At 34.1% G+C, this 17,920-nt stretch overlaps 1 protein-coding gene across 2 annotated transcripts in view; it reads right to left on the bottom strand.

Moving 5' to 3' along the window:
- The window catches only part of GRID2 (glutamate ionotropic receptor delta type subunit 2), a 1,522,941-nt gene that overhangs the window by 723,337 nt on the left and 781,684 nt on the right, over window positions 1-17,920 (bottom strand). For both annotated transcript variants that reach the window (XM_063663917.1, XM_063663916.1), the window contains exon 3: window positions 16,884-17,168. In XM_063663917.1, the coding sequence (XP_063519987.1) occupies window positions 16,884-17,168 (285 nt within the window). The remainder of the gene's footprint in view (window positions 1-16,883; window positions 17,169-17,920) is intronic.

Here is a 17,920-nt window from a genome sequence, read left to right as displayed (position 1 = left end):
AGTGAAATGGAGGCAAGACAGCTGTTCCCTAGACTTTCAAATTACATGAGTCAATTTTAAAAAAGCTATTTTGAAGTAAACTTCTGCTATTTGTAAGAGAAAGGGTCTTGATTAATACATTTTTTTAAAGCAAACATCTGATACTTTGATAAGGAAGATGAAGGCTCAGTTCCTGTCTTTGAGGTGCTTCCAGTTTAGTGGAAGAAATTAACATTTAAACAGGAAATGATATTTTAATGTGATAATGCTAATAACAACATTTATCTTGATTTTCTTCTGCCATTGTCTAATAGGAAAATGGAATAAAATACTGATAGGAACTAAAAGTTGATGTCTATAACATTCTAGCAACCATCGATTTCTCAGATATCTGTATTGTGTTACTTATTTAGGCCAGTTTCCCACAACAATCCTCCAAGAGGTAGTGGCTGATTGAAGCTTAATGATTCATTTTATTAAATCACGTAAAATAATGACTTTACTATCATCTGTAAAGTAAGATTAATTTTAATCTCTCTACTAAAATGGTTTATATTAAAGTAGATTAGGGTAGAAAAAAATCCTAGGAAATATTAGAATTTAATGTATATTTCTAAACTGACCCCAAAAAAGGCTTTTAATCAGAAATATGACACGCTATTGCTCATTCCATACCAGTGGTCGGCATCCAAGTAGATATTTCTCAACATATAAAAGTGAAATTCATGAAGATAGAGAGCAGACTGGTGATGACCAGGGGCCAAGAAGGGTAGAGGGGTTAAGGGAATGGAAAGAGGTTTATTAATGGGTAAAAATATACCCTTAGAAGAAATAAGACTTGGTATTCAATAAATCAGTAGGGTGACTATAGTTAAGATCAATTGATTGTACATTTCAAAATAGCTAAAAGAAAATAATTCAAATGTTGCTATTGCAAAGAAAAGATAAATATTTAAGGTGATGGATATCCCAACTACCCTGATTTGATTATATGAATTTATCAAATTATAATATGTACCCTGAAAATATGATATGTACATGTCATATGTATCAATGTTAAAAATTTAAGAAACATAAACAAAACAAATAAATCTCTTTCAAGTCTTTGCTTACCATGTGCCAAGCACTGTGAGAGGTACTGAAAGAAAATGTTGAGCAAAACCAAAAAACAATTCTTGCCCCCATGGAGTATATTATCTATACCATCTGATGATATCACAAACCGTATTCCAGATAGAGGTATCCAGCAATACTACTCATTTTCCAAACTATAGTTGCAATTTAACAAAATTTAGTGGCATTCTCTGGAATACATCAAAATAGTAATTCTCACTCTGATTATTGTTTTGAAATATTACTTTTAAAATACTGAATTCAATAGGAAAAGAGATATGTCACTAAGTTTTTGTGTCTTATTTTTTTCCTCTACTCATTTCTTCCTCCTCTGTGTAGATTAGGCACATTTAATCTTTTTAATCATGTAATACATTTTAAGACCTCACTTGGAGTAGAAAAAGTCTTCAGTACTATATTCAGCCAGTCTTGGTGTTTCTGAAATTATGGCAGAATGCCAAGCATTAAAATTAATATTTGAAACCTTGGACTTTTTTTAAAAATAGGAAGGAGTATGTCAGACTGCTGGATACATGAGATACATCATTGAGCTGAAGAGACTTTTCCCAACATGTGAATAGCAAAACATACTTTATAAATGGCTTGCTTCCTGAGAAAATAAAACTTTTAACCATAAGCCATTTAAAAAATCTTGCTTAGAAAAAACTTCACTTCAAAAAGAATTTGAGTCATTTATTTTTTTCTGGCATTTGTGCTGCATTTTTACTTTGTATTTAAAAAATAAAGATAATTATATGCTATACTAGATTTCTGAGGTGACACGGTCTGGCAACAGTGGCCCATCACTGAGATTGAATTTCTATTTGAAAATAACTTGTGATCTGAGCATGAGATCATAATATTTCAGTATAAGAGGCATCTTTACAGTGATGCTGATCAATATTTGTTAAGAACATTTTACTGATGAATAAATCCAAAGTAGTAGAATATACAAATTTTACCTACTTAACATCATATATACTAATGTAAAGGAAATAGTTCAATAAGATGTTTGGATTAATTATATGCTTATTGATGCACACTGAAGTAAATGAGACAACTGAAAGCTGGAAAGTAGCCAAATGAGTAATAAACAGCTTTAAGACTGTCTAGAGAGAAAGTCAGTAATATTATAGTCATCAGACATTTGAAAACACTCTCTGGGTAATCATAAACATTTGCAATCAATTAAGAGGAATGTGTCCATTTCATGGGTCTTGATTAAACCTACATCAAGACTACACAGAATAAACATTGTGATTCTTAGGAATGCATTCATGAGGATGGTCCTTCAATGTTCATTTCAAAAGGACATGTGACAATTAAATTGTAAGTAAAGAGTGATACGGTGAAGAGTGCTGCTTAAGTAGCTTAGATCACTAGACTATGTACTGACTCTAGTTTGAAAACATTAAATCAATGTTTTCAGTATGCAGTGGAGCCCATAAATAACCCTCTGATTCATCCCTAAAGTTGATTTTTTTCTTTGTTTTTGTGCATATGGGTAACAAAAAGTGTACATATTATCTACCCAGCATACTGGATATAGCCATTTCCATGCTAAGATATTTTGTCAATACTTATTATGCATATCTAAGTCTCTGATTTTCAGAAACAGTTTAACAAATTACAGTGGAGATTTATATAAGGTCAACAACCTTGTTGTAGACTAGTAAAGGCTATCTTGAAACTATAAGAAAAATAACAGAAAGGCTAAGACCATAAAATAATTTTTAGCTGACCAAAACAAAATGAAACCAACAAATATAAACTAAACTTTCAAAAGGTATGTTTTAAAAGGGATTTAAAAATAATGAATTATAATAAAACAATTATAATTTCCTCAATTTTTCTTATAAGTAAGATTGCTTTCAAACCAAAAAAAGGAAGTACATGTATCTATGTATGCCTACCCATCACCCTTCTACCAAAGAGTCATCATGTAACTCAGGTTGGTAACTCGGAGCCCTCCATATACTTGACCAAATTATTTGGTTTAAGAATGGAAAAGGACCCAAACAACATGTAATATTTGATGTATGGATAAAAATCCCTATGTATATGATATTATATGTATACACACACACACAAACACACATACACACATACACACACACACAGGAAATGATCTTTCTTTAACACAATCATCTGTCAGGATATGCTTTAGGTCACCAGGGTCTGCTAACTTGACTGAGAATGAAGCCAACACATGAATAGAAGTAGAGGTGAGGATATGGTAAGAGAATAACTATTTTCATCAAGTTCATGTACCTGCATCATTATCATAATAAACTGTTCAGCTCCCTGTCATTGAAGTATCCCTCCAATCTCTACAGCTGAATCCATTCTAATAGATCTACGAATATATCCATCCCAATATTGGGTTGTTATTGTTACTAGGCGAGGAAACTTAAAGAACTCAAGTAGCACATTTGATGAAGAGCACATTGTCAACCTTACTGTTTGCTTCATTCTAGTAAATCAGTTCTACCCAGCTTTTCCAGCCCTGAAATTTAATTTTTCTCTCATCAGTACTCTCAAAAGAGAATAATTCCATTAAAACAATTTACCTACTATTTTTCTATTCTAACGAGCACCTCCTCTTATAACTTTCTGGTTTCTGTATTATTTCAGTTGCAAGACTCTTTTATCATGGCATCTAGCCATTGTCAGATATATCTGTCTTAATTCATTGCTTAGACCTCTCTGATGGTGAGTCTGCCTGGAACGACTGCCAATTGCGTTTAATGAGCCTCTTTCAATACCATAATCCACCTGTTTGACAATGCCTCCTCTTGGAAGGCATTTGGTTGAAATCATGACTAGCATGTTAAGCCACTTGAGAACAATGCAAAATTGGAAGGGTTGGTCAATATCATTAACACAATGAAGGTAAAACATAAAATTGAAAAGCAAAAATTATGATAAAGAAAACACAGTACAAGTGTTTTGTATTTTAAAAAGAGGTAAATATCTCACATCTCTCTACAGCAACAAGACAACACGTGGCATATTTTGTAATCAGGAAATATGTCAGGTCTTATCTTCTCATACAGAGAGATGGAAAAACTAGAATAGCAAGGGATAAAGGCACTTAGTAAGGTGAGGTATCTGAAATTAACATCAAATTCAAAAATGGTAAACTGTTTGTGGTGCTTACGCAGTAGACATCTAGGGTAAGTTTAGAGAGGTATCATTTTATTTACTTATTGATAAATGACTGTAAGCAAAACAGATTACTTATTTAATATTATTCCAGAAAATGGCTCATTTTGATCAATGTGTGTGTTTTCAGTTTCATATATACTTTTTGACAACTAGAAATGTCCAGTGTCTAAAAATGAAAAAAATTGCATCAAAAAGTAATGAATTCTGCATCACTTAGAGTCTTTCTGGCAGGGGAAAGAGAACTGTCAATCAAAGATGCAGAAGAAGAGACCTGTTGAAATTTGTTGTTTCCAGATGCCTCATCAAGGAACAAAGCTGGCTTATCAGAAGCACCTGTGGAGTTTTAAATATATATATATGTTGCTATGCACCCTGCAAAATTTTGATTGAATGGTTTTGGAATGAGTCCCAGGCATTCCAATTACTAAAAAGCTCTTCTAGAGATTCTAATATACTTTCAAATTTGGGTTCTCAGTGGCCACCAAATTAAATTCTCACCTTTTTTTTTATGACTCAGTAATCTCTAAATCATCATGATTCAATTATGTGTTTAGTTTAAAATTATGATATTTGTGTAAATTGCTTTTTTTCCTTTTTCCTTTCTTTTACCTTTTTTGTCTTCAAATATTTGATGAGTTGTTCTATATTGTAATTTTTTATTGAAGTTTAATTTACATATAATAAAATAAACAGATCATAAATGCTTAAAGGATTGTTTACTGTATTCCACTGTTACTATCACTCAAAACAAGATAATGGATATTTCTATTACCACTAAAAGTTATTTTGTGTCGCTTTCCAGACCATCTACCCCAGACACATAGATGTGACCACTGTCTGATTTTGACCACGATAGCTTAGTTTTGTATTTCCTGGACTTAAAATATATGGAATCATACAGTATTACTCATTTTTAAATGTTAGGCTTTTCTCACTTAACACAGTGTTTCTTCATATTTCAATAGTTCATTACTTATTTTGCTCACTAATATTCTACTGTACCAAAATTCATTTAACCATTCTCAAAATGATGGGCATTAGAGTTGCTTCCAGTTTTGGATATGAGGAATAATGCTGCTATGAATATTCTTGTACAAGAATTCATGTGGCTATACATTCTCATTTTTCTGGAGTGAAATGGGTGGGGTATACAAGGTAAGTAGATATTTAACTTGGTAAAAAATTGCCAAACAGCTCTCCAAAGTGGCTGTATATTTTCATTCCAACCAGCAAAGTATCAGAGGTGCAATTGTATTGTCAGTCTTTGCCTTCAGCCAATCTAGTGGATGCAGATTGGCATCTCCTTGTAATTTAAATTTGCATTTTTCTGCGGACTAATAAAGTTGCACAGTTTATTTGCCATTTATATATCTTCTTATGTGAATGGTCTGGACAAGGCTTTCACCCATTTAAAATTGTTTTTGGTTTCATACTGTTGCTTTTTAAGAGTTTTTAAACATGTGTATTCTTTGAACACTTTACATATTGCACATATTTTATGTTTTTCGGATCTATGTTTTAGAATTTATTGCACAGTCTGTAGTTTGTCTATTTCTTAATGTTGTATGTTAATGAGCAGAATGTTTTAATTTTGAGAAAGTCCAAAATGTTCTTTTTGGTACCTAAGAAATCTTTATATATCCTGAAGTTATGAAGATAATGTCTTATGTTTTCCTCTAAAAGATTTCTAATTCTAAGGTTTTAGTTTTAGTATGTGATAAATCTTGAATTAATTTTTGTGTGTAGTGAGAGATGAGAGTAAAAGTTATTTTTGTTTTGATTCCATACAGGCACCCAATTGGTTCAGCAATATTGCTTAAATATTTCACCACCGAATTGATTGGCATGTTGGTTAATAACCAGCCCCACTCTATGCCTCTTGGTTGACTTCTGGACTCCTAATTATGTCCCATGAATCTATTTGTCAATCCTTATGCCAATATCAAAAAAGCCTTGAAGTCAGTAAAATATTTCATCCAATCTTTTTCTTTGCTCTTTCAATTGTTCTGGCTATATAAGATCTTTACACAATGTTAGGATCACCTTATCAATTTCTTCAAAAGGCTCTAAAAAAAATTTAAAAATTTAAGATTTTTGATTATTAAATCTGTAAATTTATGAAAAATGGATATCTTAAGACTAAAATTTGAAAATCATGAACATATACCTCTCCATTATTTAGTTCTTCTTTAAATACTCTTGGTCAATGTTTCATAATTTTTAGTGTAAATGTCTTGCAAAATTTTGCAGATTTATTTCTGGGTATTTGATATTATGTTTTATTTCAGGTTTAATTTTTTATTGCTATTATAAAGAAATACAATTACTTGCGAATATAGGCTATAAGCTAACTAATTAACTTATAAGTTTTAGATTTCATAGGATTTTCTATGTACATTATTATGTATTGAGAAATAAAGACATTTTTGCTTCTTCCTTTTCAAATTCTTTGTGTTTTATTCTTTGCTTTATTTCAGTGTTAGAATTTCCAGTAGAATATTTTTTGTGTGTGGAGGATATGTATTCTTTTTAATTTCTGATATTGGCAAATTTTGTTTTCTGTGTGTATTTTTTTAAAATGGTCTTGCTGGAGTTGAACAATGAGAATACATGGACACAAGGAGGGGACCATCATAAACTGGGGCCTGTCAGGGCGTGGAGGGCTAGGGGAGGGATAGCATTAGGAGAAATACCTAATGTAGATGGTGGGTCGATGGATGCAACAAACCACCATGATACATGTATACTTATGTAACAAACCTGCACGTTCTGCACATGTATCCCAGAACTTGAAGTATAATCTTAAAAAAAAAAATTGAAAATTGTCTTGCTAGTGGTTTATCAAAATCTTTCCTAAAAATTAATAATTTTAGACTTTGTTAACTTTCTCCTTTTGTTTTCTGTTTTATTTCCATTTATTTTTATTTTCTTACAGTTTGTGTTTAATATAGTCTTATTTTGCTATATTCTAAAGGTAGAAGTTTAGTTTCTTGCTATTTAAGCTTTTCTTTTTTCAAATACCAACATCAATTTGATTAATTAATTAATTTGCTTATTTATTTATTTGTAGTTACTTATGCTTGGGACTCAGTGAATTGATGTATTTAATTCAATTTTGGCTAATTATCAGTCATTTTCTCTTCACATTTGTCTTTGTTTTCCCATCTTCACTCTTTTCTACATAGACACTAATTAGGTTTAGTCTTAGTGTAAGTAGGAGTCCTGTTTCTCATGCATGTAAATGTAACTGTGAGGAAGACTGATGTTTAGGGATCCTTCCCACAATCATCTATGCACACACTCTCCAGATATTAATTCAATATCCAGCCTTCAGATTGTGGCCTTTCATTAAAATTATATTACCTATTTATGGTATTGATTTTTTTCAGCTGTTAATTTCTCATTATCAATGAAGAGTTATTCTGGTTACATTAGCAAGGCTGCATTATAACTATGCAGAGAGAATATTGGACTAAGTGCCATAGTAAACAAAACAAAACAAAATTAACCAAAATAAAGAATGACTTTTTTTTAGTCTCTTGGCTTTAATTTCCATATGCATATAAAATGTATTTCAAAATTTTCCAGGTGTCCTTAAAATATTTATTTTTCTTTTTCATAGCAAATCAAAAAGCAGGCAAAAGTAGTATTTTAAACATACTGCACTCCTTGAGAAGGCAGGATGAAAATCAGCTTGCTTTTCAAGTCATGAAGTAAAAATTCAACTAGCATTTATTCCAACCAATTTTTAAAGAACCTTAATAGAAAGCAAATAAACACCCTTTTTTTCCTGAAGCAAGTGCCACTCAAAGTTTTAACACAAACACAATCATTCTTCAACGCTTGGAAATATTGGAAGGCTTTTTTTCTATAATATTCATACAGAGATATTCCTTCAACTATCAAAGTTAAAAAAATAAAAAGTGAAAGAATCAGTCTGAGCTGAAATAAATGGTGTTACCCATGAAGATATAGAGCTTGGAGTAGACCAAAACCAGATTTGCTTGGTTGAACTTGATAGTAGCTACTTGAAACAGAAAGTGCCTTGCTCATTGCTGTACAGTAGGTCTCTGGATCCACAATCCCTTCTCACCTTTCCCCTTTTCCCTGGCATCAGCTGCCTTAACAAGAAGGATTCCTGCCATAAGAGAGACTAAACACCCTAGGCACGTATCAATATTCTGAGAAACCTTGGGGAAGGGAGGGACTCAGACTTCTACGGCTTTGTTGGATATAGCACCTATCCATCCCTGGGCGAAGAGGGGAAAATGCTCAGATTCAACTATTTGGTGGGGGTCTCAGTGGGGGAGGGAAAGATACGTGACATGTAGCTGGGTCCCTTTATACCAACTTAATATACTGTTGTTGCTTCCTACATTGAGTATATAATTGGAATTCATGTGTTATATGCTTCTACTTTCCTACTTCATAAATATTCAAGGAGATTTTCCTTATTGGGAATAATGTCACATAGAGACATGCTTCTTCTCTCCCCAAAAAGAGACCCCTAGCGCTATGTTGGACTCTGGGCATTTCTGACTCTGACTGATGACTATGCCAGTTGGGACCTCTGCTGAAGAGAGGAAGCCCCTCCTAGAGACTCACCTTGGGATTACGGACTTGGTGCTCCCCAAATATGGCTACCAGGTACATCCATTTTGAAAAGCAGCTATTAGCTTTCTAATGGACTCTTAACTGAAACCGAAAGGCTGATCTATGAATGACCTGACATTCCTATCTTGAGGAGGGTCACTTCGAATTCAGCAACTAGTAATATGTGCAGGGGCCAACAAGCATGCACATCAAAATCAAATTCTTCCTTTAGGAGACTTTACCTCCTGAAGCTAAGTGCTGGTTCTATAGGGCCGTGAGATGCAGAAGTTCCATAAACAAATGGTGATGGCTTTGCTGACCTGAAATCTGAAAGTGTTCGTTGTAGTTTGCTTAGGTCATTCAAGCTCAGCACCTGCTATGCAGTACTGAAAATGGACATGCTTACTCTGCTAAGTGGGCAGAACCGAAGTCTGTTCTCATAGCTCTGTACAATACTCCCCTCCATGGTACATATATGTGTGTGTATATATGTATATATACACATTATGACTGCTGATCTGTTGCCAACAGCTTAGTGGTTTGGTATGCCACTTACAGAACTACAGAGTAGTAACATTAAAGATACCACTCTTTGGAGCTGTGAATTATGGAAGTATATCAAGACTACATCAGGGTTACTCATGGAGAAACCCATAGTGAAAGTCCATTAACTGATCAGATCAACTGGACTCAAGCTGATTATTGAGACAGACACACAGATTGCCACAATTGCTGCCTGACATGATCTAAAATTTACCGTGTCTACCATCACAGACGGGACACAAAGCAAATAACTTCTGTTACCAGGGCCTGCACTGTATGCAATACTTGTGATTCCTGCTGAAAGTTGACCCCTTGTCTCCTAGTAGGGAAAGCCAAAGAGGGTTGTCCATTCTTACCTCAAGCACATTGACTATTTTGGCCTCTGATCACTTCTTAGGACTGCCTGAAAGTGTTGTAGATACTTTTTTAGGTCATGTTATTATTGTTCCAGTCTAATCAGCTGATGTAGGCACTACTTTAGAAGCTCTTGAAATTAATCTGCGTCATGTTTTCAGCTCACTGGACCATTTGCCGCCTGACAAATGTATGCAAAAGATGCTCAACAATGGCCTGGTAGTCAAGGAACTCAGCGTATCTTCCTCACTCTCTACCATCAACAGACTTCCAGTGTTGCTGAGTGTTGAAATAATCTCCTCAAATGTGACTTCAAAAGATGTCCAGCTTTATCTCCTTCACCTTTTCCTGGTTCATATACCTTAGTCAGGCTGCTTGTTCACTTTATGAATATGTTCCAAGAAAGAAATAATATCATCTTGGGTGATTTGTGTGTAATGATCAACATGAAAGTCGTGTGGGATTACCTACACCTACTTTTAATTTCAAAATTTCATTCTGACCTTTTCTGGGCAAAACACTTCTTTCTTTTTCCCCAGAGCAGCCTGTGTGGCAGCCTTGCCTAAATGGAGCTTATGGGATTTGGACTCAATTATGTTTCAGTCTCCTGGAGTTTCTTGTTTTATTGATATGATTCTGGATCATAAGGATAATGAGCACTTTGTGAGGACACAGCTCGTTCATGCAGGCCAAAGTGGGGGACAAAATCAGTCTCTGTAAGTTTTATAAAAATGTCCTTGTAGCTCTTGCACCATTTTTTATGAAAAGTCTGTGTGCAAACAGGAAATAATTGAGAAAAAAGATGACATCACAGTTATTAGGATGAAATACACCAATTTTCTGGAGGTAGAGGGAGAGTACCAAATGAGAAGGGAACATTCACAGACCCCTACAATTATGGGGAAAGGACAGATATTAATGATATTTGTCTTTCAAAATGACTTCCGGAGTATTCTCCATGAAAGAAAACTCCCTGGTACAGAACATCCAAACTAGGATAAGTGTCTTAAACTTCACTGACTGTTGGACTTGCCTTTTCTTACCAGATGTTTCTATTCACGACTTGATCACCATTCTTTTATTCTTAGAAATAAGTCTACTGGAAATAGCAAAGGATGCACCTGCCACCCCTATGCAGAATGCTTGTCGATACCTCTAAATACCTTCTCTACCACTATTCTCACTCATTACATCGGGTGGTAATAAAGCCACTAAACTGATGGCATAAAACAAGGATTGGTAAACAATCCTTAAAGGGCTAGATAATAATATGTCAGGGTTATTTAGGTTATATTGTTTTTGTTACAAGTGCAGGACTCTGCTACTGTAGCTTAAAAGCAGCCAAACAAAAGGCAGATAAATGAACATGGCTGAGTTCCAATGGAATTTTATTTACAAAAAGAGATTTCAAGCCCAACAGTAGTTTGCTGACCCCTGGAGTACACAATGAAGATGGACCTAATCAACTACTCTCACAAAGTCTCTCTTAAACAAGAACTGGACTGAATTATTCTACTAATTGAGAACACCTGGCATTACCAGAGGGCAAGGAGGTCACACAGGAGGTAATATTTGTTTGTGTTCCACCCAGGGGGTTCCTGAAATTGGGCCTAACCCTTCCCTCCACCAACTCAGGCAAACCAGGCCCACTTCCAGTACTATAATTTTTGTATGAAGATTACCACCCTTCTGAAGACACATGATTTGAACATTAGGGTAGCCATAAGAAATTTTCAATTGTTTAAGTAAAGATCAGCAGAAGATAATATAGTACATTAATGAGATCTCTCCAAAGTGAGGCTACCTTTATTTATTTATTTATGGGAGCTACATGGAGCAATATCTGTGAATCCTGTGGGCAGTTTATCCTACTATGGGATTCATCCATTATAAATTTTTTCCCTGAATTTCACTGAAGCAATCAATGGCACCACTTCAGCTCTGGAATTCATTCAGGTCAGCTTCAACTCACTGGCCAGGGTATTTATAGATGATAGGTTTTGCCTATAGGCAATGGTGGAATCTTTGTAACCACAAATAAATCCTTTTGTATCTAAATTAATGCTTCTCACCAAGTGGAAAGGTTTATGCAGAAATTTAAGAAGAGAGCCGCCTGGCTTTTTAAAGTAAACTTCAGTCATTCATAGTATTTGTTCAGCTGGCTGGGTCCAGGACACTAGTGGGCATGGTTGAGATCAGTCCCGCTCATTAAAGTCCTGTTTATAGTCTCTTTAAACAAATACAGATGAGAAAAACTGAATGGATTTGAACCCAAACCCCACCATTCAGATTAACTAGAGGAGTGGCAATCTTATGGGGGAAATTTACTATTAGCCAACAACGTTGTAGAAAGAATGTGACTATTATATTATTGGGAGACAATTCTCCATAGGTCTCCTGTGTTGCTACACATTTTGAAGACAGGACTTCTTATTAGGGAAAAAGACACATGGATTCCCCAAGCTCAGGGTTTCTTAGCTGCCATACAAGCCCATTACACATATGGTATCACTTGAACTGCTCCACATTGCATTGTGGGACTTGAGGGGAAGAAAAACAGACATTACTATGAAGGTCATGCTGCTTGCTGTACCATGAGTAATAAAGTCTCTCTATACAATCTAACAGCCTAGTATTTTCCACCAGCATCCATGAAAGTGATGCAGGCTAACCTGTTAGCTTGCAAATAGGATAAAATTCCCAACCTTTTACAATTTCTGACAGCATTACATCACAAAAGTTAGCTGTAAGATATCCCGGGACTATAGTTTTTCAGCCAGGAATATTGCACTCTCAAATTTGGTATTCTATTTGCAAAGAAAAAAGAATAGTTATTGAGCCGGGCAGGTAAACAAAGCTTGAGAGCCATCAGAGTTTACCTTACAAAGCCAGGTGGCTTTCTCAAATTTCTGCATAAACCTTTACTGGGCCAGAAGCATTAATCCAACAACAAAATGATTTATTTGAGGTTGCAAAATTTCTACTTTTGCCCACAAGGAGAAGGCAGCTATTTCTGTTACAGATAGTCAGCCTATTTTGTCCCAATGACTTTCTCATGTCCATGCTTTCAATAATAAATAAACCTTCCTAACTGACATATAGTATTTTCCCTTGGCGTTAGTATGTTGGAATTCTGAGGGCTTGAAGTCACTTTACTGAAAATGATTCTATGTAATTTATACACTTATTTTTTATTTCACAATCTGCTGGAAATTAATCTTATTCTTATATCTATGATGTTAAAATACTGTCATGGTTGAAAGCAAGGACATGAAGAGATCATTCATATTTGAATTGGGGCTTCTCCACTTACTGGAAGTTACCTGACCTCCCACTACCTCAGCTTTTTCATTTGTAAAAATAATAATAATAATAATAACTACTACAAAGGGCTATTATGAGGAGTAAACGAGATAATACATGTAAAGTACTTAGAACAGAGGCTGGATATAGTAAATGTTCTTTATTAGATTAGCCCTTATTATTACATTCTTGGGTGATAGTTTATTGCAACTCCTTTATACTGATAAATGATTAAGATCATAGGCTCTGTCAGACTTTAAATCTCTGATCTGATACTTCCTAGTTATGTTTTTTGTGAACAAGTTACCTATCAGTTGTTCCTGTCTCCCTATTTGTAAAATTGTGACAGTAAAGTTCTTACTTCAAGAGCTACTGAGACCAAATGACATGATATCTCATTCTAGTGTCTGACAAATTAAAATGCTCAGAGATATTATTTTTAATATCTTAATTGCTGCAATATTTGATCACACTTTCTGTTGGTAGGGGGGCTGTTTCACACATATTTTTGCCTCTTGAAATACTATTAACTTCCATAATCAAGACTGAAGTCATTCCATAAAGCCTTCCTTAATCACCGGTGCCAAAATTAAACACTTCTTTACACACCAGTAGCACTGAGTTTACATCATTCATAACACTTAACCCACTATTTTCTCTATTAAGAAAGACACATCTTTTGTTAATTGTAAGCTTGTTAAAGACTAAGACTATGTTTTGTAATACTTTTTATCTCATAGTTTGCATTGCACTGAGCAAGTGAGCAATGAATATTTCCAGAAGGATATATTTTTAAAAGCTGAACACTTCCTAACCTATTTTCAAGCCTTTTAAAACGTGTCTTGAATCAATCCATTCAAATAAAGTTTCCACTTTTTTTTCATATTTTCATCTGTTGACTTAGAATCAAAGATATCAATTTTCTTTGTTAAGGAATTTAAAGTAGGCATTTATATTTTGCCCTTAATTATAATTAACTGCTTTTGAAAAGGAGGTTTCTCTAATTAACTTGATATAGAAGTCTAAATCTTTTTAAAAAGTATATATTTTTTCTATACAAAATACATTTTCAATAACATTTGGCCCCAGGAAGCTGCCTAATTCCATCCATAGATTCCATCCATAGTTAATCCATTTCTTAATGAAAGCAATTCTTCATAACGAAGACAAAAGACACATACAATTCCAATGTTTGAACTTAAAATGATGACACTGATGAATGGATAAGTAAATACAAGTAGCCCTCTTCAAAGTACAAGGTATTTGGATAGCTTGATGTTTATTTTGGACTCTAGTCCAATGCTTTACTTGCAAGATTAATTGTAAGTATTAAAGGGAAATTTTCTTTCATTAAACAAGGGCATTACTGGAAATAATGTTAGTGATAGAAGCAGAAATATTTTTCATAAATTATTAAGCTAAATAAGTGAAAAAGCAAGTTTATCCCAAAAATAAAAGAAAATTCCTAAAGCAAACCTCAGATCTAACAGATGACCCAGTCATACATTATATAATTATTCCATCTTATTTACTCAAATAAAAACTCAGGAGAAAAGAATAAGAAATTTCAAATATGTATAAATGATTCTGTGACTATGTATTTATTTAGTATATATTTTCAAAATATAGTTATCTCACCCATAATAAAAATGTCTTCTTTTATACAAATTATCTGACTATAATATATGTAGGACTTGGAAACAAACTAACAAGGAATTTTCTTTCTTCATGGTCATTTATAATGAAAGAGTCATATTCTTGTTTTAATGTTGAGAAAATGCCTTAATCCAAAGTTCCTTTTCTGTTCTAAATCCCAGCACTTTGGGAGGCCAATGTGGGTGGATCACGATGTCAGGAGATAGAGACCATCCTGGCTAACACGTTGAAACCCCATCTCTACTAAAAATACAAAAAAAAAAAAAAAAATAGCTAGGCATGTTGGCACGTGCCTGTAGTCCTAGCTACTTGGGAGGCTGAGGCAGAAGACTCTCTCGAACCCAGGAGGTGGAGGTTGCAGTGAGCCGAGATCATGACACTGCACTCCAGCCTGGGCAACAGAGGAAGACTCCGTCTCAAAAAAAAAAAAAAAAAAAAAAGTCACTTTCATAGTACTAACTGAAAATTGTTCTCCCCCCTTAAATAAAGAGTTACTGTTTTTAAATTTATTTCAATATATGTTTGATCAGAGGCCATAAGAATATCATTTAAGTAAAAAAAGAAAATACCATTTAAGTTATAAAGGCCACAAATAATCTAACTGTAAGAAAATCACAGTCTTATTCAGCATGTTGATTCCAAAGAGTTTATTATGTTCACTAAATAATCCTATCAGGGAATTTCAGGCTTGTGTTGAGATCAATCCTTACTTTAACTGATGAGCCAATTATTTTTAATATCCTTTTTGTTTATTTTATTCATTTCAGTCTCTTAGACTTTGTTCTGTGACCCCTTAATAACGTGAATTAAGCAACAAAAATAAGGATTTCCGTCCTGGAGACAAAGGAGTGTGTTTCCATAGAGTGCCAGACTTTGGCTGAAGCCTACCCACCAAGTTTAATAGGACTCTGGCTGCCAAAACCCCATGCAACCATTGAATATTTAGGGCTAAATGTAACTGCCACTTGCTCTCCCTCCCTGGGAGTCCACAGGAGCTCTTTCTTATTTGTTGCTTCCTAGATTTCTGCCAACTTGTTTGTTCTCAATTCTATTGATGGCACTTTCTGGCCGACTCTTGTGTAACTGTTCTCCAATATTGTTCACATTGCTGGGTAGCTTAGGACAAGAAGGCATTTTTTAAGATATTTATTTACTTATTTGCAAAGAAAAATGTTATGCTACAGAGAGTTAAATCCTCTCTGACTTTCTTTTCAGAAAACTGTAAAAACTGAACCCATCCCTACTGAACAGAAAATTTTTCCAAGACTCCTTCTCAAGACATAACCTCTAAGAAAACACATGTTTCAAAATAGGCATTCTTTATCAAGATCTGTTCATTTCCCCTCATTTGGTCATACTCATCTCTATTTTATTTCTGCCACAAATAAGAGGGAATCTATAGATTAAGATATCTGGGATCAGTCAGTTAGAAAAAAGGTAGATAAATTCAGAAAAAATAAATGTAAACAAAAATATTATTTTGTTTAGTTTTTAATGAAGTACCAGTAAATATACTGAGACAAAGCATTTTATTCTCAAATTATTATAAATTTAGGGACAATGCTTTGTGTTTTACCTTGGAAGATTAAAGAATTTTTTTTTTTACTACTTAGTACTTTTGTGAGACTTCCTACTGTAGACAATATATAATATGAACTGTATGGTGATATAATTTTAGTGACTCCAAGGAGTTAAGTACTGAGTAGGTATTAAAGTCTACACAAGGGTGTAAGCAAGATTTGTCAGATTTCATTTAACCAATTAATGGAAAGAGGTAAATTTTCAGTGTTCTAGAGTTATCCAATATGATCTTCTGCATTATAGAGAGGAATACATTTTTTTTTGAAAGGGAAGAAAGACGGTGTTGTTTTCATGACTAAATTCCCATTAGTTGAAAAATCAAGATGTATTGGAATCAGATTCTCCCTAGAAACATTTGTAAACTAAGCATTAAGTAGGTACAGGTATTTATATTTAAAGTTGACTTTATACCAAAATGTTGGACTTAAATACATTAACACAATTTTCAGTTGCTGCTATGTTTATAAGAATATGACAAGACAAGAAAACCACAAATAACAATGAGTAAGACCCTTGAAACTTTTAAGATTTAATGAAATTGCTTCTCATGCAAATATCAGCTTACAAAACCTACACAAATTATAAACACTTACCATATTCACTATCATAGAATATAATGAATTTCTGCCAGGCATACTCTGTGACCACTCTTAGGATAACGTCATGCAAGTAGACAGGTGGGCGAACTGAGAGAGTGTAGTCATCATTCCTGTTGCTCCGGGTGAGTCCACAGCCACTCCTTGGGGTCCCAGCTGTTGAGCGCTGAATGAAGAGGTGTGGGATATGCATGGCGTCTGCCAAAGACTGGAGGGAGCCTGCTGACGTGCAGCCAATGGAGCTGACCAGGGCCAAGATGCCTTGATTCATAAGTTCACAGGCTGCAAGAAAGCACAGTAATATTCAAAATGTCAATAGGTTTCACATATTTTTCCCTTTTTGAGAAGCACTGGATGGATAAAGCTTACAGATTTTTTATATAGCTATGCAAATGTTTTAGAAAGGAACATTCTATATGGGGAGATCCTCAAATTACAAAGCACTATTAGTATTTCAAGAATTCTGCTCTTATTAGCTATGTGACCTTGTGCAAATCACTTGGCTTCTCTTCGCTCGGTTTCATCTGTAAAGAGGGTAAAATAGCATGAATCTTGCAGGATTATTGCAAGGATAAGAGAAAACACAGTGTCTGTTATTTGCCTCTCACATGATAGATATTCAATTAGTGGTAGATAAACTTTTATAATTATCAATTTATAATTCAGAGAAAAGATAATTCCCTACTGAAGGCATAATACAAGTTTTCAAAAAGTAGATAATATGTAAACCGATGAATAAACAGAAAGATGAAGGTTTGGAGGAAAGCATTTCTGGCCACAGAAAACAGGACAATTCTGATATCTAAAAACTTGATGACATTGCCCCTTTCCATAAACTGGAGAAACAAAAATGTTTTTGTTATTTTCCTTGACAGTAAGAAAGCTTAAGGTCAAATCAAATCAATTCAAATACTACATTGTAGCCAGTGTCTCATTCTGGTTCCTAGATCAACAATTTATAATTCCTACTCTATGGGTACAATCTATTTTTATTTCACTTTAACTCTTCTATGTGCATACCTCAAAATGTACTT

Source organism: Pongo pygmaeus, chromosome 3 (genome assembly GCF_028885625.2).
Source record: "Pongo pygmaeus isolate AG05252 chromosome 3, NHGRI_mPonPyg2-v2.0_pri, whole genome shotgun sequence".
NCBI lineage: Eukaryota > Metazoa > Chordata > Mammalia > Primates > Hominidae > Pongo > Pongo pygmaeus.
Note: the sequence above shows the minus strand (reverse complement) of the source record. Positions and strands in the feature narration are given on the sequence as shown.